Raw genomic sequence first — 22,930 nt, 5'->3', positions numbered from 1 at the left:
ACTCATGACAGAGTAACACTGCTACCAGGAAGGAGAAAACAACAGCTAACACCACTGCCTGCAACATCCTGGCTAACCAAAGGTCCTGAGTCTATCCATGTGACAACTTCATTACTTGCATAACCAGCATTCAAGAAAGCCAGCACACTAAACCTATCTACAGCCAAGGATCCTCAGAGTCGACATCATTCACCTGCCACTTCCACCACAGCAGGTGCTGGTACCCATGGCTGACAGACCTGAAGATGGATTACATCATAGGACTCTTTGCAGACATTCCCCAGCACTGGCCCAGAGCCCGCTATCCCTGCTGGGTGGCTAGATCCAGAAGACCAGTAACAATCATTGCACTTTGGTTCTCAGGAAGCCCCATCCCTAGGAAGAGCAGGAGAGCACGACATCAAGGAATCACTTCATGGTAAAAAAGAATCTGAAGAGCAGGCCTTGAGTTCCAGATCCTTCTGCTTGTGGGTAGTTTCTCACAGCACAGACAAAATTGCAGCACTAGACACAGTAGGGAAAGTTTGCACCTAAACCCCAACAGGCAGGCAGCCTGTGATCACACAGGGCCTTGGAGAAGAGGTCCTTGTTCCCCACTGGCACTCCACTGCAGAGGAACTCAAACAAATCAGCAAAAAAAAAGCAAATAATTCCATCAAAAAGTGGCCTAAGGACATGAATAGACAATTCTCAAAAGATACACAGATGGCCAACAAGTATATGAAAAAATGCTCAATATCACTAATTATCAGGGAAATGCAAATTTAAAAAAAATGAGATACCACCATACTCCTGCAAGAATGGCCGTAATTAAAAAATTTAAAAATAACAGATGTTGGCATGGATGTGGTAAAAGGGGAACACTTACGCTGCTAGTGGGAATGTAAATTAGTACAACCACTATGGAAAACAGTATGGAGATTCCTTAAATAACTAAAAGCAGGACTACCATTAAATCCAGCAATCCCACTACTGGATATCTACCCAAAGGAAAAAAAGTCATTATATGAAAAAGACACTTGCATATGCATGTTTATAGCGCAAAATTTGCAACTGCAGAAATAAGGAACCAACCTAAATGCCCATCAACCAACGAGTGGCTAAAGAAAAGGTGGTATATATACACCATGGAATACTACTCAGCCATAACATAAAATGAAATAACGGCACTTGCAGCAAACTGGATGGAGTTGGAGACCATTACTCTAAGTGAAGTAACTCAGGAATGGAAAGCCAAATACCATATATTCTCATTTATAAGTGAGAGCTAAGCTATGAGGACACAAAGGCATGAAAATGATATAAGGGACTCTGGGGACTCAGGGGAAAGGTGGGAGTTGGGTGAGGAATAAAAGACTACACACTGGGTACAGTGTACACTGCTCCAGTAACAGGTACACCAATATCTCAGAAACCACCACTAAAGAACTTATCTACGTAACCAAAAACCACCACCTGTTGCCCAAAAACTATTAAAATAAAATGTGTAAAAACCACAATAATAAAATGACCTGATTCGGGGGGGAAAAAAAAAGAAGAAGAAAGAAAGGACAAGGCAGCTTCCACTCAAGAAGACGACAGGGTAAGACTTTCTCATGGTAAAAACAAGTTTGGTATAAAGAACGTGAGCACTGTTCTGTGAAAAGGTTGGGGATATATAGGCAAAAAAATGGGGGGAGGGCAACAAAAGGTAAAGTATCACAGCATAATAAAGGCCATATATCATGACCCCACAGCTAACATCATACCCAATTTTGAAACACTGGAACTTTTTCTTCTAAGATCAGGAATAAGACAAAGATGTTACTCACCACTTCTACTCAACATAGCACAGGAAGTTCTAGCCAGAGCAATGAGGCAAGAACAAGAAATAAAGGTATCCAAATTGGAAAGGAAGAGGTAAAATTATCCCTATTCACAGATGACATAATCTTATATGTAGAAACCCTAAAGATTCTATACCAAAAAAAAAAAAAAAAGCTGTTAGAACTAATAAATTCAGCAAAGTCGCAGAATACACACCACACAAAAATCAGTTATATTTCTATATCCTAAGAATGAACAATCTGAAAAGGAAATTAAGAACACAATCCTATTAACAATTGTATCAAAAGAATAAAATACTTAGGAATAAACATAAGCAAGTAGGTAAAAGACATGCTAAAAACTACAAAACACTGCTGAAAGAAATTAAAGAGGACAATTAAATAAAAAGACATCCCATGTTCATAAATTAGAAGACTTAATATTGTTAAAATGTCTATTCTACAAAGCAATGTACAGATTCAACGCAATCCCAATGACATTTTTTGCAAAAATAGAAAAACTATCCCAAAATTCATATGGAATCTCAAGAAACCCCCAAATATCCAAAACAATCTTGAAAAAGAACAAGGATGGAAGCCTCATACTTACGGAATTTTAAAATATATTACAAAGCAACAGTAATCATACCAGTGTGGTATTGGCATAAATACAGATATATAGACTAATGAACAACAGAGAGCCCAGAAATAAATCCTCATCTATATGGTCAAATGATCTTCAACAGGGATGCCAAGACCACACAATGGGGAAAGGACAGTCTCTTCAACAAATGGTATTGAGAAAACTAGATATCCATATGGAAAATAATGAAGCTGAACCCCTATATCATATAAAAAAAATTAACTCAAAATCTGTTAAAGACCGAAATGTAAGACCCAATATAAAACTCCTAGAAGAACACACAGGGAAAGGCTTCCTGACACCGGATTTAGCAATGGTTTCTTAAATATAACACCAAAAGCAGAGACAAACAAAAGCAAAAGTAGACAAATGGGCCTTAACCAAACTAAAAACAACATATATCAAAGGACATGATCAATCGTGTAAAAAGGCCAGCTACAGAATAGGAAACAATATATTCCAAATTCTATAATCTCACAAGGGGTTAGTATCTGGAATTCATAAAGAACTCTTACAAGCCAACAACAACAACAAAAAACTCAATTAAAAATGGAAAAAGGACTTGAACAGACATTTCTCCAAAGATTTTTAAATGGCCAACATGCATGTGAAAAGATGCTCAACTTCCTTAATCATTAGAGAAATGCAAACCAAAACCACAATGACATATCATCTCACACCCATAAGGATAGCCCATATCAAACAAACAAAATAATGAGTGTTGACGAGGGTGTGGAGAAACTGAAAACCTTGTACAATGTTGGTGGGATTGTAAAATGATGAGCTACAATGGAAAAATAGTATGAAGGCTCTTCAAAAAATTAAAAATAGACTACCATATGATCTAGCAATCCCACTTCTGGGCATATATCCAAAACAATTAAAAACAGGATCTCCAAGAGGTATCTGTACACTCGAGTTAATTGTAGCATGTTTCACAATAGTCAAGAGGTAAAAGTAACCAAAATGTCCATTGACAGATATAAAGGCCATACCTCTTTAAATGTAAAGAATGTATCTTTACATTTAGAGATAATATAGGCCAGGCACGGTAGCTCACACCTGTAATCCCAGCACTTTGGTAGGCCAAGGCGGGCAGATCACCTGAGGTCAGGAGTTCGAGACCAGCCTGGCCAACAGTGTAAAACCCTGTCTCTACTAAAAATGGAAAAATTAGCCAGGCATGGTGCACACGCCTGTAGTCGCAGCTGCTTGGGGGGCTGAAGCAGGAGAATCACTTGAACTTGGGAGGCAGAGGCTGCAGTGAGCCAAGATCACACCACTGCACTCCAGCCTGGGTGACAGAGCAGGATTCCATTTCAAAAAAAAAAAAGAAAAGGTAAAGATAAACATTATGGACATTATAAGTGAAACAAGCCAACCACAAAAAGATAAATACTATATGACTCACTGACACAAAGTATAAAGTGGTCAAATTCCTAGAAACAGAAAGTAGAATAGTGGTTGTCAAGGGCAGCTGGGGTGGGGCAGGAATGGGCAGTTGTTCAATGGGTACAGAGTTTCAGTTTGGCAAGATGAAAAAGTTCTAGAGATCTGTTGAACAACAATGTGAATATACTTAACACCATCAAACTGTAGATTTACAAATGGTTAAGGTGCAAATGTTTATGTCCCGTGTTTTTTCACCACAATTTTTTTAAAAAGGCTAAATAGTACCAAATCATGCAAGAGAACAGTCTGAGAAAAAGAAGAGCAATAGGACAACAGGAGTTTGCATTTGCAGCAGTAACATTGAATGTCAAGGGTGGAGAAAGAGCAAAATGAGGCCTCCAGGCTGCCACCACACTTCTGGCTCAAGCTGTTTCAGATCCAATTTAGAATAAGGCCTCCGTTAGTCCTGAAGACTTAATGGTCCTTTTTTAAAGTCTCAAGGTTACATGTGCAAGAACTTATCATGGTTCCTCTAAAGACATCCTGAACAGAGTACACAGTTCCTTGAATCTTCACCTAGAAACAGCAGGAATCCTCAGTGGGTGGGAATTTCCCCCGACTGACCTAGCCATGACCTAGATTGGATACGCCTGCAAAGGGGCCTTGAGGACTCAAGTGTAGTTAGAAAAAGGAGAAGCCAAACATTCCAGGCTCTATTTGTTAAAATATCTGCTCCACCCTTTTCTTAACTACAAATTTTAAACTTCTTACGTTTGCTCTTTTCCTTAGATGCTGGCTAATGGAATTTGAGCATCTGGCCTTGACAATACTTAGAAAGAAAAGAAGGGGAATATATTCCAATTTGTCTACAGCTGCAAAAAAAGCAGCCATCATGTTGTATCATAAAGTTATTCTCACAGTGGTGAATTGAGTGTTCACAAAATATCAATATGAATCTCTTTTCCAATGTTAAGACTTTTAGTTCAAAGAGTAATTGTTCTGTTTTCTGTTCAACAAAGCAGTCATTTAAGACATCTGGATTTTAGTGTTGCTACATACTTAAAATGTAGTCCTTAATCTCCAAAAGACTGCAATTTGATTGGCTGCCTTCATAATTTGTATAATTTTTATACAAAAACTTATCTGTTTATTTAAATCTTAGTATCGTGTTAAACTAGAAGAGGAGCTTTGGCACTTTCTTCTCCCTCCATGCATGAAGACTAATAAAATCCATGACTCCTCTGAATTCTTTATTTAAACAAAAGGTTTGAAAGTTTACTTCTCATTTAAATCAATGTAGGCTAATGGGATAGAAGAAGATAGTCACAGGGGATAGAGGAACAAATTCAGTAAGTGTCCCTTGATGACAGATCAAGAGACTATAGTAAGAAACGGAAGGAATAAAATGCCAGGGAGACATGAGTTCCAGTCCTTGCTTACTACTGTGAAAGGAAAATAAATCTTGGGGCCCCAAAATCTCTAAGCTAAAGAAAAAAAGTCAAGCTGGGAACTGCTTGGGGCAAAAGTGCCTCCCATTCTTTTTTTTTGAGATAGGGTCTCACTCTCCCACCCAGGCTGGAGTGCAGTGGCCTGATTTCAGCTCATCACAATCCCAGCCTCCCAGGCTCAAGCGAATTCTCTTGCCTCAGCCTCCCAAGCAGCTGGGACTACAGGTGTGCACCACTACTGTCTGGCTAATTTTTGCATTTTTGGTAGAGATGAGGTTTCACCATGTTGGCCACTCCTGACCTCAAAGGATCCACCTGCCTCGGCCTCCCAAAGTGCAGGGATTACAGGCATGAGCCACTGCGCCCTGTCGCCTCCCATTCTATTCAAAGTCATCCCTCTGCTTACTGAGATAAATACATATCTGATTGCCTACTTGGGAGAGACCAATCAGAAACTCAAAAGAATGCAACCATTTGTCTCTTATCTACTTATGACCTAGAAGCTTCCTCCCTACTTTCAGCTGTCTCACTTTTGTTTCAAGTTGTCCCACCTTTCCAGACCAAAACCAATGTTCATCTTACATATATTGATGTGTCATATCTCCCTAAAATGTATAAAACCAAGCTGTGCTCAGACCACCTTGAGCACATGTCATCAGGACCTCGTGAGGCTGTGTCACAGGCGCACGTCCTTAACCTTGGTGAAATAAACTTACTAAATTGACTAAGCCCTGTCTCAGATTTTTGGTGTTTACACTACTAACTTGGGAAAGGACTTATCTTTCTCTAGGATGTCTTAATTTCTTCAACTATAAATGTAATGAATAAAAATAGCTTCCTTTCTGATCTACTTTATTCTCTATCCACTGGATATGAGTATACATGTAGTTCCAGCTCTGGGTACAAGAAGTCTTTGTTTTTGCTTTGAATCGCATTGATTTTTCTTTTACACCACATGTTTTATAGAGATAAGCACAGCTGAACAAGATTTTAACCCAAAGCTCTTTGGGGCTGTTTCGCTGTGGGTGCAAAGGTGGAGTGGGGCTGTCAGATAATTACCAGTGTTTTCCATAGAGCCAATGGCCTCCCCAGGTCAGCAGGCAGAGCCCAGCTGTAGTTTTCTTCCAATGGTTTCGAAGCGTTTTAAAGAACACCGTCATCTTCTAGAGATTTGCTAGATTAGTAAAGGCAGAAAAAGAAAAAAAAAAAATTTATCCATGATCTTCATGTAATGTCCCTATTACTCTATCTTCCATTCTTTTATCCTCTCCCACTCTTTTTCCCACTCATTCCTCTTCCTCCTTACCATTTCTCCTCTGGCCTTAGCTCATCTTCTCCCTTCTATTCCCATCATCTTCATCTTCTCACCCACCCACACATCCACCTTTCTTTCTTCCTTCACATATTTTCACCTAACCTATACTTCTTCCCTCTCTGATCACTTTTTCCTTATGGTAATAGAAGGAAGAGGGATAGGGCAGAAAGAGAGGAAGGGAATTCCAGGCTTCCTCTGGTTTTTCTGACTCCTTACAGCCTCACTGTACCACTGTTTAAGAGTATACATTTGTCTATCCATCATAAGTGTCCCCAAAACACAATAATAATACGAAGGGCGAGTTCAAAATCGAAGAAAATACCAGGTCTTCAACAGGAAAAGAAACAGAAAACATGTATAGAAAACTCAATGAAGAGGCAATGCACATGGCTATCTAAAAATGTTCAACTTCCTGAATAATCAAAGACATGCAAATTACAGAGATCATTATTGACCAAAATAATTTTTTAAATGATCGTATTCACTGATGACATAATAAAATGATAGACACTCACACACTCCTTTAAAGGCGGCAAATTAGGAAGACTTTACTAAAAAACAGAGTGACACAACAGAATATTCTTCATGACACTTATTATTTGATGATGCTTATATTCACTTGCTCCTTTATTAGCCTGATCCTACTGGAATGTAAACTCCATGAGAGTAAGGACATTGTTCTGGTCACTGCTGTATCCCATGCCTAAAGTAAGATCCGGCATACAATAGCTGTTTAAGAGATATTTGTTCAATGAATAAGTTAAATAGCAATTATTTTTTTACCCCAAATTTGTACTGATGTGGAAAAAACCCAAAACATAATGTTAAGTAAAATTACAGGATAAAAAGCCATATATAATTGGCATTATCCCAATTACGTTCAAACATGAGTATAAATTAAAAAAAAAAAAAACTAATAGAATTAAACAAAAACAAATTTTTTTTTTTTAGACAGGGTCTCACTCTGTCATCCAGGATGGAGTCCAGTGGCACAATCGTAGCTCACTATAACTTCTGGGCCCAAAAAAATCTCCTGCCTCAGCCTCCCGAGTAGCTGGAACCACAGGCACGTACCACCACACTTGGCTAATTTTTTGTTAGAGACAAGGTCCCACTACGTTGCCCAGGCTGGTCTCAAACTCCTGGCCTCAAGCAATCATCCCACCTTGGCCATCTAAATTGCTGGGATTATAGACGTCAGCCACTGCACCTGGCTCAAAACCAAAATTTTAAAGTAGATCCCTCTAGGTTGTGGAATGGTGGGTGATGTTTATTTTATTTTTAAAATTGCAATGTACTTTCTAAGTTTTTGAAAGTGAACTTAATTATTTTCTAGATAAACAAAAATTTAAGAAAAAAATTTTTATGACTATCTGTTAGTGAGGTATATAGACCAAGAAAAAGAAACTGTTTCCACTTAAAAGTCCAGTTCTTTTATGACTCCCTTTAAATTCCATTGGTTAAAATTCCTCTCAAGGGAAGAAGCATCCTTATTGAAAGCAGCAGTGAAGCCAGTGCCAGGGAGACCATCTTCCTGTGAATCCCATACACCGTCAGGCTGACACATGATTCCAAAGGCCCAACTAATTATTGAACTCCTCTCCATCTGACCCTAAATCACTCCTTCATTCAAGAGCTCTTTAATAAACACCTATGTGGTAGGCTCTGTGCTGAGGGTGAGGGCAGAGAAGAACCGGTCTCATTCATTCTCAAGTAATCACAACTGTCAAACCCACAATGCTAAAACAATTATACAATTATGATTGCAGTACAGTGAGATAAATGAGTCAGCACAAGGCTTTCTGAGAGTCTGCAAGAATGAACCTAACCTGGTCTAGGGCTGAGGGAGTGACGCACAGTCAATGAAGTCTTCCCTGAGCCCTGAAGAATGAGGAGGAGTCACTAAAGTAACAAAGGAGCTTTGTGGATGCTATTGTCTGAATGCTGTGTTCCCCAAAAATGCTGATATGGAAGCCCTATCCCCAGTGAGATGGTATTAGGAGATAGAGCCTTCAGGAGATAATTGGGTCATGAGAGTGGCTCCCATGAAAGGGATTAGTGTCCTTATAAGACTAGACTCTACAGAGATGGTCTCTCTGCATTGTGAGGATACAGCAAGAAGAGGTATCTACAAACCAAGGAAGAGGGCTATCACCAAGCACTCAACCATGCTGGCACCCTGACTTTGGACTTCCAGCCTCCAGAACTGTGAGAATTAAATTTCTGTTGTTTAAGTCACCCAGTTTTTGGTGTTTTTTTTTTTTTTTTTTTACAGTAGCCCAAACTGAGAGTGTACAAAGTCATAAAAGACAGTAAAGTGTGTTGAGAGAAACATACATAGGTAGTGAGAGGAGAACTAGGTTCATGGCTGAGACCCCTATAACAAGAGAGAGATTAACAAGACAAAAACATACATATTTATTTAAGGTAAGATTTAGGCGACACAGGAACCTTCCTAAGAAAATGAATACCCAGAAACAGGTAAATTCATGTATTTTTATGCTAGGTTTGATGCAGAGTGGACGGCCGTGGAGAAGTATGACTGGAAAAAGGGGGTATGATCTAACGGTAATACGCTAGGGAGAACTTGGCAAGGCCTGTTTGTTCAGATTCTTCTCTGTGTACCTGTGTCTTCAAAGATAAGGGCATTCCTTTCCTCGATCCTATACTCATAGGATGAGCACCTCTCACAGGAGGGTCGTATACAGAAGAAGGTCAAAGACTTATTTCATGGCCTGCTTGAGGAGAGAAGAGTGGAAAGCCACAAAGTGACTTTCCTGCTTCAGTTGTTTCCTCTAATGCCAACGAGTCATATTTTGGGGCAGTGTGTCCTGTACCCCATCAACAGCAGAGTAAAAATTGGAGTGTCTAGAACAGGGGTTCTCAACCTTTAGTGCAGGACTTTTTAAAAACACAGAATCCTGGAAACTGCCCCCGCCCCAAAGAGTCTCATTTGTTTTGGAATTAAGCTGTCATCTTCACTTTTAACAAGTACTCCCATGTTGGTTGTAATGGAGGTCACCACTATACCAGACTTTGAGAAACAGTGGTTTAGAGATAAAGGATTGAGGACCACGGGGGGTTTAGAAAAGACCTTGAACCCACACTAAGGACTTTGGCTATTATTTTGAAGACAACGAAAAACCTTTAATGAGCTTTAAGCAGGTGGGTGATATAATCATATTTGAACTGTTAAAAGACCACTTTGTAGCAGAATGAAAAATGAACTGGAAGAAGCTAAAATTAAAGCTAAAGAGAACCATTAGGAAGTTATTGCCATAATCTCTAGGTACCTAAAAGAACAAACCAAGATAAAGGATGGATTTGGAAAGCTTTAGAAAGTAGAAATTGGCAGCACTTGGTGGTTCACTGACTGTAGGAAGTGAGAGAGGAGGAACCAAGCCAGGTTTTTGTGCTTGGGTGACTGATTGAATAGTGATTTCAATCATTTAGATTTGAGTGGTAGGTCTGTGGAGAAGAGTAGTGCGGTTTAAGAGATACTGAATTTGACATGCCTGTGGAGCATCCAGGTGGAAATGTTTTTCTCACTAGACAGTGAACCCCTCGTGGGCAAGTTCTGTCTATCCATCTGCAGCACCAGAACCTAGTAATGCGCCAGAATGAATGAACCAACCATCCCATCAATGGATGGGATACTATTGGCCCCATTTTGCAAAGGACTATACTTAAGTCCAAGGGACGAGTGAGGGAGGGTTCACAAGTTAGCGACAGCTCTGGTCGAACCCAGGGCAGCTGACTCCCGCAGTGACCATGAGATCCGCGCGAGGCTCTCCCCCGCCGCGCCGGCCAGGCCCGCACCCCCTACCCTCAAGCCGCGCAGCCGCCTGCACCCACGACGCCTGATGCTCGGGTACCCGAGGCTCTCGGCCCAGCGCGACTCCAGAGGCTCCGCCCAGCGCCCCGGACCCCATCCCGACTCCCACCCCGCTCGCGCGCCCGTTCCCAGCGCCCCGCACTCCGCTCCCCGCCCGGACGCCGCTGCACTCACCACGGCTGGTCCAGCTCGCGGCTCTGCCTTTCCTGTGTGCTCCCTCCAGATTCCCCGGCTCGTTCAAGGGAAACCGCTGCCGCCGCCCTCGGGTTCCGCCGCGGGTCTGCGAGCGCGCGCGGGCCGGGGGCGGGAACCTGCTCGGATGCCCAGGGACGGTGGGGGTGGCAGGGCCTGCCGCCCTGAGGCTGCCTTTCCCCGCGTTCCCTCGTTGATTGGCTCACTCCTCCTTTCATCCATCCATCCTTTGCGCAATAATATTTGATGGGAAGTCTGCCAAGGTAACACTGCTTTAGCGCCTGGAACTAAGTCGGAAAATCAACTAAATGAACAAGGCCGTTGGAGATGGTGCTCCGGGCCACGAAGAAAATGAAACGGGTGACGGAAGGCAGCGCGGGTTGGGGGAGAACTGCGTGAAATTAGGCGGCCTGTGCTAGGCCTTCTGAGTACGGGGCCATTGGTCTGAGACCTGAATGTCAAGAAGGAGCAGCTGAAGCAAAGATCCAGGGGAGAGAGCCTGGAGAGGGAAGGGCCTGTGCAGAAGCTCAGAAACCTGGGGCAGTCTGGCGAGTTGCAGGCCGGTGCGGGTGAGGCAGAGAGAGCTAAGGAGAAAGGCCAAGCCAAGCGAGGAAGCTGGAGAGGTGGAGACAGGCCACCGCGGCCAGAAGTTTGGACATGACATTAAACAGGGCGAGAAGGCATTGAGGGGGTACAGTCAGGGGCTGGTGGGACCGGTTTCCATTTTACACATCTCTCTGGCCACAGGTGCTTGATTGGATTCTAAAGAACAAGAGAGCAACAGAGAAGCTAGGCCAATGCCAACCTCCAGACAGTTTACACTCTGTACTCGCCCCCCAGATTGGTGTGGGGACCAAGCCAGGTCCTTCTTCCTTCCAGCATTCAGTCAGCCAACTTTTTTTTAAGACAGGGTCTCACTCTGTCTCTCAGGCTCTAGTGCAGTGGCACAATCTCAGCTCACTGCAACCTCTGCTTCCCGGGTTCAAGCAATTCTCATGCCTCAGCCTCCCGAGTAATTGGGATTACAGGTGCGTGCCAACAAGCCCAGCTAAATTTTTTTGTATTTTTAGTAGAGACGGGGGTTTCACCATGTTGGCCAGGCTGGTCTCGAACTCCTGACCTCAAGTGATGCGCCGGCCTCGGCCTCCCAAAGTGCTAGGATTATATGCATAAGCCACAGCACCCGGCCTGTCAACCAACATTTGAAGGTGTGCTAGGGCCTGCAACAGGCACTAGGGGTATGCTCAGGTACAACGCCCTTCATGGTTCCTGCCCCATGGCGCTTGAGTCTGCGCATTTCCTACGTGTAGACATGCATCTTACTTATGTCCCCCTAGGTGAATGCTTCAAAACAAAAACAAACAAACAAACAAAAAAAGGCGGTGGCGGGAAACATTCAATGAGGTTATGGTGCAGTAAACCTATTCCTTATGCCAGGGTGCACCAATCCTCACTGGGTCACACTATTTAATAGCAAGAACTTTCTAGTCCTCTCTCCCGAGGCTCCACCTGTAAACTAGGGGACTGAGAACATTACCATTTTAAAAAACCCTTCTAGCTTTAAATTGTTGTCATAGAGTATGGAAGACCATTATTTTCAGTTCTTCTTTTCCAACTATCTAAAGCGTTTGTGTGTGGAAATAAGCTGCTGAACTGCTCACCTGCAGGCTAGAAAAATCTGAGACTTGATGCTGATGTTCCAAGGTTCAGACTCAGCATACGCTTTAGGGCTTCAGCATGAAAGTGGTTCCCCAAATAAGAAAACGTCAGCTTTGATGAACTTTCCATAATTGTCCAATCAGAACAATCTAGAAAGAATTTTTTTTTTAACTTCACACATATGTATGCTTTTTAGTGTTGTTGTTTTGGGGCTGATTTTATTTTGTTTTGGATTATATGAATAGGGAGTTCTGTACTCATTTCCGTTCTTCAGGGCCCCTAAAGACCAGATCCATCATTGCTGGGACATCTGCATAGCATGTGGATGTGAGTTTGACCACATGGAATGTGCTCGTGCTTGTATGTTTGCCTGTGGATTTTCCCCTAGAGCCAGAAGGAATGCAACCCTGAGGACCATTTTAGACTTCTGACCTCCAGAATTATAAGATAATAAAAGTTTGTCATTTTATGCTGCTAAGTATGTAGGAACTTATTACAGCAGCCACAAGAAACGAATTAGTACACACTGTCTTAGAATATGCTTCCTGGAGAATTCGACCTGGGTGACAGGTTGATATTTCAATACTTTTAGTGAATCAGTATTTAAATTATTTCTGTCCACCATTTATGAAGTCCCACACAAACCTCCAGTGTCCCCACTCCTCCTCTCTGCCCATCCTAATCACATCCTTCCTGCATAGCTCACCTTCACGCAGCCTTTCCTGATAGCCACGTCCTTGTTGACCTGCTCCTTTCTTGAAGGTAATATTTTTAGTCTGCATCACTTATTTCTGCTATGCATCCTGTATTTTTATAAGAAGGATGGAAATATAGGAGATTAAGGGAATCTGAATACACACCTGCAGGCAGATGTGTAGGTTGGAGTGTTGGAGACCTATACCAATTCTGCTCTCTTCCAAATCCCATTTTACGAGGATGCATTCAGATTCCAGCATAATCAGGCTCACGCTCTAGCCAGCCCTTAATGGGTTCCTGCAGCCCAACAGAAACCTGACAGTCTGACTTAGGCAGCCCCAAGAGCTTGTTAGGCTGGGCACGGTGGCTCAAGCCTGTAATCCCAGCACTTGGGGAGGCCGAAGCGGGTGGATTGCCTGAGGTCGGAGTTCGAGACCAGCCTGGCCAACGTGGTGAAACCATGACTCTACTAAAATTACAAAAATTAGCCAAGCATGATGGCAGGTGTCTGTAATCCCAGCTACGTGGGAGGCTAAAACAGGAGAATCGCTTGAACCTGGGAGGCAGAGGTTGCAGTGAGCCGGTATCGCGCCAAACATTCCAGCCTGGGCAAGAGCAAAACTACCTCTCAAAAAAAAAAAAAACTCTTAGCCAAGGACTAACACAAGTTCCCTCTCATAGTCAGAGAGTCCTGGAGAGCTTCCTCTGCTGATCCTTGTTAAGGATCTACAATGCCAGAGAAGACTCAGGTCTGACACTCTGGCTCTTAGATGCCTGGAACAGTGCCTCAGGCACAGTCCCTGAGGCTCAATGGCACATTCATGCCACAGAGAAGACTAAAGACAGATCCAAATGCACACAGCCAGAGAGAAGGGTTTGGCTTATGTACTTCCTTTTCCACGTGCTTTGTTCACTATCGCTGACAGCTGAGTGAGGTTCCCAAGGAGCAGAAAAGTCATCCCAAGCAGCTATTTGGAATTTGCCTTGGTCTTCAGCTTTACCTGGGATCTTCAGAGAAGAACATTTTTCACTGTCAAGGATAGGGACTTGTGTCTCTTTTCACATCCAACACATTGCCACATATAATACTATACTTTTGGCATATTGAAATAAGTGACACATTGAAAGTATGGGCCCCAGTTGCTTACAAAATGAATTTATGTTCCCTTGAGGGTAAATGTACTGACTGACACCCAGTAGATCCCAAGAATAGAAGAGTCTTACTTACATCTCAAGATCTCTAGCATTTTCCAAATATGGTGGCTGACCATCCCAGTAGCTTCTTATTAGTCCAGAACCAATCCTGAGGTAACATTCTCTTGGCTCAGAACCTGTTTTGTTTTGTTTGTCTGTTTTTTGAGATACAGTTTTGCTCTTGTCACCCAGGCCAGAATGCAATGGCGTGATCTCAGCTCACTGCAACCTCCACCTCCTGGGTTCAAGCAATTTTCCTGTCTCAGCCTCCCAAGTAGCTGGGATTACAGGAGCCCACCACCACGCCTAGCTAATTTTTGTATTTTTAGTAGATATGGGGTTTCACCATGTTGGCCAGGCTGGTGTCCAACTCCTGACCTCAGGTGATCCACCTGTCTTAACCTCCCAAAGTGCTAGGATTACAGGCATGAGCCACTGTGCCTGGTCTTGGCTCAGAATCTGTTATTAAGGATGTTAGAGGGAAATGACCTTGGCCTAGAAATAGGGTGAGAAGAAACTAAGACAGGAGTGCCATGGTCATTCAACAGGAAAGAGTATTTCACTCTCCAGTCAGATTGCCCCCTACTGTGGAAGAGTGTTCAAGAACATAAGACAAGAGAGAAGGAATCGAGGTTTAAGGTAGTCCCACATTTCAATTTTTTGCTCATTGACGAGATATATAGAGATATATAATTTTTTATACATGTATAAAAAAATTCTACTTGCAACCTCCCTCTCATTTGCGTACATCGACTACACACAGCTAGAACAGCAATGATGGCATGCTGAATTGCTGGCAATTGATTACCTAGAAAGTGGGTACTGTGTGGCTCTCACCTCTCAGTTACCCCCTCCCTGCCTTTGCCTCCTCCCTGAAGCCCCTGAAGTTGGTCAGCTTCACTCAACCTGGTGGTATAATAAAATCCATTGCAGGGGTAGGATTTGGAGTGGTTGGTGAACCCACCACTCTAGAGTCTGAAGCTTACAGGTGTAAAACAAAAAGGAAGGAAGGAAGACTGGTGGAATAAATAAACCAAAGGTAAGTGGAGCCCCCTTCACCATTCTTACCTTCTTTCATAACTGTTATGTTGTATCGTTAAAGTGTAGTGTACATTTTATCTCCTTACCTAACATCCATTGCCCCTTTCTTCTTTCCTAACAGGAACTAAATTTTGTTCAGACATCCACTCTTCACCTTCCCAGCCCCTGTTTGCCTGTAACTACAAAGCAGGTGACTAGATAACCCCATCCCCTTTGCCAAGGGTTAGTTTACACTCACTTTAGGTAATCACAGTCATTCCTTTTCCATCTCCAATGATTAGATTAGGAACAGATCATGTCACTCGATTTAGAACAGTCTTAAAAGGAAGTCTGCTGAGAGATCTCTAGGAAAGGTTTCCTCTTAAAAGGGAGAATTCAAGAAAGAAATGTCAATCAATGTTAAAAACATTAGGCTAGGCAGGCCAGGTGCAGTGGCTCACGCCTGTTACCCCAGCACTTTGGGAGGCTGAAGTGGGAGGATCACCTGAGGCCAGGAGTTCGAGGCCAGCCTGCCTGGCCAACATGGCGAAACCCCATTTCTACTGAAAATACAAAAATTAGCTGGGCATGGTGGTGCATGCCTGTAATCCCAGCCACCTGGAGGCTGAGGCAGAAGAATCACTGGAACCCGGGAGGCAGAAGCCAAGGTCACGCCACTGCACTCTAGCCTGGGTGACAGAGTGAGACTCCATCTCAAAAAAAAAAAAACAAAAAAAAAAAAACAAAAACAATTAGGCTAGGCAAAATGGGCCAGTCACAAAAGACCACATAGGATATGACTCCACTTACATGAAACCACCAGAAGTGGCAGATGCATGAAAATGGAACATGGATTAGAGGTTGTCTAGGACTACAGTTGCGGGGAGCTTGGGGAGAAGTGGGAAATGATTGCTAATGGGCATGGGATTTATTTTTAGAGAGATGAAAATGTTGTAAAATTGATGGTGGTAGTTGTAGGACAACCTTATGAATCTACTAAAAATCAGTGAAACACAAAGTTTAAGTGGGAAAATTGTATGGTATGTGAATTATATCTCAATAAAGCTGTTTTTTAAAAAAGAAAGAGATGGTCGCACTTTTCTCCTATAGGATCATCTATGTGTACGTAATGCCTGAAACTGCTATAGTCATTCTTCATCCATGAAGGGAGCCAGCCCTGGGAGAAAGCCAACTCACAGAGAATGTCCCAGGGAAATGATAAAGGCCCCAGGTCCTCAATGACATCACGGAACCAAATGGTTGTACTGTGTCTGGAGTTTGCCCAAACTCTGGGACATCCTATTATGTGAAATAATAAATTATCTTATTGTTTAGGCTAGAGTCAAGGTTTTCTGTTCCCTGGAGCCATAAGCACCAACTTGATAAACTGCAAGCCCTAGGCAATATTGGTGGATAGGAAACACAATGAGGACAGTGATAAAAAAAATATATATATATATATGATGGCAAGGTTTTTTTGTGTGATTTTTGTTGTTGTTGTTGTTTTTAACGGAGTCTTGCTCTGTCGCCCAAGCTGGAATGCAGTGGCATGATCTCTGCTCACTACAACCTCTACCTCCTGGGTTCAAGTGATTCTTCTGCCTCAGCTTCCTGAGCAGCTGGGACTGCAGGTGTGGGCTACCAAGTCCAGCTAATTTTTGTATTTCAGTAGAGAGTGGTTTCACCATGTTGGCCAGGCTGGTCTCGAACTCCTGATTTCGTGATCCGCCTGCCTTGGCCTTCCAAAGTGCTGGGATTACAGGTGTGAGCCACCGCACTGGCCTATGGCAAGGTTTTAAGGGTGAAAATCAATGACAGAAGAAAGCAAGTTGACATCAATGGGATGCTTAACCTTTGGTTTTTCCTAAAATCATCCTCCAGTCATTTCCCTTGATCTTGGACCTGTGCTATGCTCTTTTTCTGTAGATTCATTAATACTAAAATAGAGTTAAAAGTTCAAAAAAAAATGATATAGTGTTCTTATCACCATTAGTAACCTTAGTATGTAGCATCGCCAATGAAACCTGCTTGTGGGAATAGGTGCTCCCCAGGGTCAGTACTTCTATCACGGACAATTGTGTACAAATTCTTTTAACACTTATCTTGGTTTATTTGCTCGTTTTTTGCATACAGATACTTCTTTAGACTACTTTGTTTCCCCTAAGGAAAAAAATATGAAATGGTGTTCTTGTGGTATTTGTGCTTAAAATCCTTTCCTTATTATGACCTTTAATATCCACTGAATCTACTGCTACCAGATTGGAAACATGTAAATGAGGCCTTTCAAGAAACCAACAGGTTCCTAGGACAGAGAATACTTTTTCACATTATTGCATGAGATTTTATGAGAACCCTTTATGCTGCCCATTGTCACCCATGACCTATATGGGCCCTGCCTTTTCCTGAATGTGACTTCTCTTGTTAATGTGTCTTCTTGTCATCCTTTGCCACTTATTCCTCCTGACTCCAGCTAGGCCCTGGTCGGCACTTCCCAGCTGCCTGTTTAATTTGACAGTGAGTAGGAACAAACGTAGGGCCCACATTGATTGTATCAAGCCAGGTCTCCAACATTGTTTTGTAAATTTTAGTTTTCAGGAGTAAACCACATTCTAAGCACCCTGGAACAAGAAAAGGAGAAAAGGGAACTTCTACCTGGAATGAATTTAAGTTTTTTACTTTGGTAATTCATTTCTTCATTTCCAGGAGCAAAGAGTCCAGCAGTTTTTTTTTTTTTTAGGAAACCAAATTTCAAACAAAACGGTAATTATGGTATTGTCATCCTAATACATTACCATATAATAAAAACTCTGAATTTTCTTATATTTTTAACTATGAATTGCTCTAAGAATAGGGCACTGGAGAACAACAGGTACTCACCATCATTGTAAGACTTTTTTGGAATTTTGGTTCTGGCAAGGTACTAGACCTGCAAAGTCTCCCTATTTCCAATACCTAGAAATTCTGTTTAAAACATAACAAGAGGATTCATAGTGCATAACTGAACTTGCTGTAAAGGAAGCTTCATCCATGGGGCCAGAAAATAAGGGGGACCTGAAAGCTAAAATGGAAATACATGAGCCGATGATGTGATTGCCTGGCTTGAGGGTTCCAGCTCAACAATCTAGGAGCTATGTCTCGGCACAAGACACGAGAACTTGGGCCCTCCAAAGTCAGGGAGCTGGAAGCAAAACCTCTGACTACATCACTAGGGAAAAAGATTTTTTTTAAATCTACTCGCCAATGTGGAAGATGACAAAGAAGCAGTGTGTCCCAGCCCGAGCTCTAGGTGGAAAAAGAGTCCCCAAATAAATGATAACACCAAATCTGTGCCTAGGGTGGGTTTTCGGATTTGAATACGCATTATCTCAGTGGTACAGAAGTCTCAAAACTGGGAAAGTTACTATAAAAATTGGTCCCAGACTGATAATAGCTTTGAGTGTCTGACAGAAGCAAACACAAAGGCCTCTGGGGGAACGCTCCCATACCAGGCCAAAAAGGATTTTCCTGCTTTTTGAAAAACCTTTCTAAAGATGTCACAATTTTTTAAAATCATAAAATACATGAAAAAAATGATTTACTTTGAGTAAGTGAGGAAAAAAAACCCAAAGGAGAATTAGAGCCCCACAAACTTAAAATAATTGAATTAGTTTGAAATAAAGTAGTTCAAAATGATCAAAATCATTACTAAAGATAAAAAATTTAAATCTTAAGAAGAATACAAGGCACAAAGAAAAACAAAATAGCAAATTTTTAAAAGAACTCAGTATAACACCCAGAAATTTTTAAAATGCAGTTACTAAAATTAAAAATTCAGTGATAAGTTAAACAGGAGGTTAAACACAGCTGATGAGAAAATTGTTGAACTAGAAGACAGATGTGAGGGTATTAACCAAATACAGCAAGAAGACGAAAAAGAGAGGCAAAATATAAATAAGGGTTAAGGTGCTGGAAGACAGAATGAAATCCAATAGATGTCTAATAGGAGCTCCAGAATGAGAGAGTAGAGAGAAGGGAAGAGGCAGTTTTCAAAATATAACAGCAGGCCCAGTGCAGTGGCTCATGACTGTAATCCCAGCACTTTGGACAGCTGAGGTGGACAGATCACTCAAGGTCAGGAGTTCGAGACCAGCCTGGCCAAACATGGTGAAACCCCATCACTACTAAAAAAATACAAAAATTAGCTGGGCGTGGTGGCAGGTGCCTGTGATCCCAGATACTCGGGAGGCTGAGGCAGGAGAATCCCTTGAACCAGGGAGGCAGAGGTTGCAGTGAGCTGAGATCAGGCCTCTGCACTCCAGCCTGGGTGACAGAGCAAGACTCTGTCTCAAAACAAACAAACCCAGCAGATACATCAGACTGAAAGTGCAGAACATTAAAGGCAGATCTTACAGGGAAGCAAAGGAAATCAAATGAAAACATACGAATGCATGTGACCTTACAAAAGGGAAACACAAGTGGGGGTTGCAGTTCTTGGTTCTGCCACTTGCTGCTGGGCTGTGGCCGTGATTCTGACTTGCACCTCTGTCATTCATTTCATACCTCCTCACCTCAGGCCAGCCCTCAGCTGGCTAGGCTTTTTGTTTTTTTTGTTTGTTATGTTTGTTTGTTTAACAGAGACAGGGTTTCACCATGTTGGCCACACCAGTCTCAAACTCCTGGCCTCAAGTGATCTGCCTCCTCAGCCTCCCTCAAGTGATTCCCCTGCCTTGGCCTCCCAAAGTGCTGGGATTACAGGTGTGAGCCACTGCACCTGGTCTCGAGCTAGGCTTTTTGTTTTGGTTTGTTTTTGCAGAGGGCAAGGGGGATCTGATCTTCATTCCTGGAGGATTGAGTTCTGGGCCTGCCTGGTTGGAAATGTAGTCGTCTTTCACTAACACTCGCACTGGATATGGCAACATAAAGAGGTGCCCAGGGTGTTTTTCTGGGTTTCATGCATTCACCTTCTTGCCCTCATTGTACAGCAGCAACTTTATTTCCCCTTGAAAACTGTGGTGAATTGTCCCTGATGAGAAAAAATCTTTTGCTTAGGGCCTCTGGTGACTTGCTTCCCTTCCAGCTTTAGCAGGCTTAACTGTAAGCTGAGTTGGTAGGACTGAGCCAGGTCAACAAAGAATGCAAAATCTCTGGCTTGGTGTGCAGACTACCCTAGCTAAGTTCCAGATCCCAGTCATTTCCTCGGTGTGGATGCTCCCAGCATCACATAGTAGACCAGGTGTTTCTGTCTGTCTCCCAACTTACCTAGAAATACAAAAAGCAGAAGGGACAGGATTCCATTCCTGGAGGACGTTCCACAGTATGACCAGCTGTGTCCAATCTAAGAACATCTCAATATGAAATAACAATAATTTAAGGGATTATGTCATATGCACTCTATTCCTCCTCCTCCCTTTGCTGCCGCTACTATAAGTTTTTCTCAACAAACCTTCCTTTACATTTCAATAGTATTTGTATGATACGGGGTGTGTATGTGTGTGTGCATATGTCTGCATGCTCACCCATGCCCCTTGCACATTGCTAGCTGTCTCAGCCTGGGTTCCTCAGTACGTAGAGTTTGTGGGTTAGGGCTCATGTGTTGTTACTTTATTAAGACATGCAATTCCAAGGAGGAGGATGAGAAGCAACGGAAGTGCAAATGCATGACAGCCCAGATGAGGATGTGGTACTGAGCTGACCACTGTTAAATGTGACCAATTGCTTCATTCAAAGGGGCAGTCCTCCAAAAATCCGTATAAACTGAGTCTCAGGAACCATCCCATAGAGGAGAGGTAGGTGGAAGGATTTATCCACCAGCTCTTGCCTCCCACTGGTCAAAGGTTTGCCCCACAGTGTGTTAACAACCTACACTTCAGGAAGCACAGGTGTGGGTGCTGAGCAGGACTTCGCAGCTATGCCAACAAGGGAGCCCAGGGAGAAGGAAGCAAGAGGCTTGGGTTCCATCTGACAGTGCCTCTCTAAAGTCAGCCAGAGCGCATGCAAAGCTGGTCACCACAGTGACAACTAGACAAGAGATAAGTGGGGTCATTAGTCAGGAATGAATGCTTGTGTTGGACACAATGACTAAAAACCCTGTTGTGTGCCTGTATTGACCAGCTGCTAGTCTAAGCTTCAAATTCAGCAGGACTATTAATCTCTTAGTGCTAGAATTCCTTTATTGGGTATTAAATTTTCTATACAATGGGGGCATGGAACAAAAATTGTGGACAGTGGTCACTGAGTATTTGTGAGATGATCCATCTTCAATTCTACTACTTAGTTCCCTGACTCATGTACTCTGGCTAATGCAAGAACTGCATCATATATTGAGCTGGTTCAAAGAATATTCTTAATCTTACAGGTAGCACTTTATATTGAAAGCTTTTATTTAACTGAGGCCATCAGTGAAGTATAATAGGTCATTCCACCATTCTATAAGGCCAGCTGCTTCTGGGTGTTGGGTATCACATAAGACCAGTGATTCTCATTTGCTATAACCTGTTATTTAACATGGGGTCCTTGGTTAGAAGCAATGTTGTTCAAGAAACTACAATCATTTATAAGGCCTCCGGTAAGTCCCCGACAGGGGCTCTGGCAAAGCATGACCAAAGCCAAGTCTCTGAGTCCTTCATGGGGTCTTACTGTATGCTGATCTGTCCGTAGACACTGGAAGCATGATTAGATCTAAAGGTCAAAATCAGATCGTACCGGATCAGCAGAGGAGCCTTTTCATGCTCTGAGTTCACTGAAACCTGGTAGCTTTTCATTCACCTCTCAAGTGGGTACTGGAGCACACACAAATCTTATACTTGTTGCCTCGAAAACATGTGCCTTCTTTTGGTAGAAGGTGCAGTGCACAGCACCCTTCCCTTACTCTGACGCGTTGATGCAGTGGACTAGCCAATGTGATGTCTTTTGGGTTGGCATGGTAGTAAAAGTCCCTTGTCCTTAGGACCACATTGTTCCAGTGACCATAGATCATGATATTTTCAATATTGAATATATCACTGTTTATTCCTTCACTGTTTTGTTTTTGTTTTGGAATTGGAGTCTTGCTCTGCTGCCCAGGCTGGAGTACAGTGGCCCCAGCACCATCTCAGCTCGCTGCAACCTCTGCCTCCCAGGTTCAAGCGATTCTCCCGCCTCAGACTCCCCAGTAGCTAGGATTACAGGGACATGCCACCACGTCTGGCTAATTTTTGTCTTTTTTTTAGTAGAGACAGCGTTTCACCATTTTGGCCAGGCTGGTCTCGAACTCCTGACCTCAAGTGATCTGCCCGCCTCAGCCTCCCAAAGTGCTGGGATTACAGGAGCAAGTTCATCGTGCCCAGCCTATTCCTTTACTGTTGAGTGATTAGCCATTAAGATTTTAACTTAAAAATTTTAAATAATTGATGTCATTTATTTTAACCGTAGGGTTAGTTTTTAAAACTAGAATTAATGAATCAGAGGAAATATATTTGAGGTTCCAGATACATTTTTCCAAATTTTTAAATGAAAAGCTTATAACCAATTTATGTTCCCATTATCTTCATAGGATAGTGCCTCTCATAGCACCCTTGCCATCAATAAGTATTGTTTTCCCCAATGTCTACTTATTTAGTAGCTGGGAAAATAGTATTTCATTTTTTCAGTTTAAATTTCTTTGATTATGAGTAAAGCTATTTTTTCATCTATCCAGCCATTTTTATTTCCTCTTCTACAGAAATTTACATGTCTTTTACTTGTATTTTTATTATATTTTCCAAACTTGCTTTT

At 42.4% G+C, this 22,930-nt stretch overlaps 1 protein-coding gene across 1 annotated transcript in view; it reads right to left on the bottom strand.

Moving 5' to 3' along the window:
* The window catches only part of AGK (acylglycerol kinase), a 101,955-nt gene extending 91,223 nt beyond the window's left edge, over window positions 1-10,732 (bottom strand). The window contains exons 1-2 of the mRNA XM_007983186.3: window positions 10,613-10,732; window positions 6,348-6,462 (exon numbers count right to left, since the gene is read on the bottom strand). Of these exons, the coding sequence (XP_007981377.2) occupies window positions 6,348-6,448 (101 nt within the window). The 5' untranslated portion in view covers window positions 6,449-6,462; window positions 10,613-10,732. The remainder of the gene's footprint in view (window positions 1-6,347; window positions 6,463-10,612) is intronic.
* Window positions 10,733-22,930: the final 12,198 nt, after the last annotated feature.

Source organism: Chlorocebus sabaeus, chromosome 21, assembly GCF_047675955.1.
Source record: "Chlorocebus sabaeus isolate Y175 chromosome 21, mChlSab1.0.hap1, whole genome shotgun sequence".
NCBI classification, from domain to species: domain Eukaryota; kingdom Metazoa; phylum Chordata; class Mammalia; order Primates; family Cercopithecidae; genus Chlorocebus; species Chlorocebus sabaeus.
Note: the sequence above shows the minus strand (reverse complement) of the source record. Positions and strands in the feature narration are given on the sequence as shown.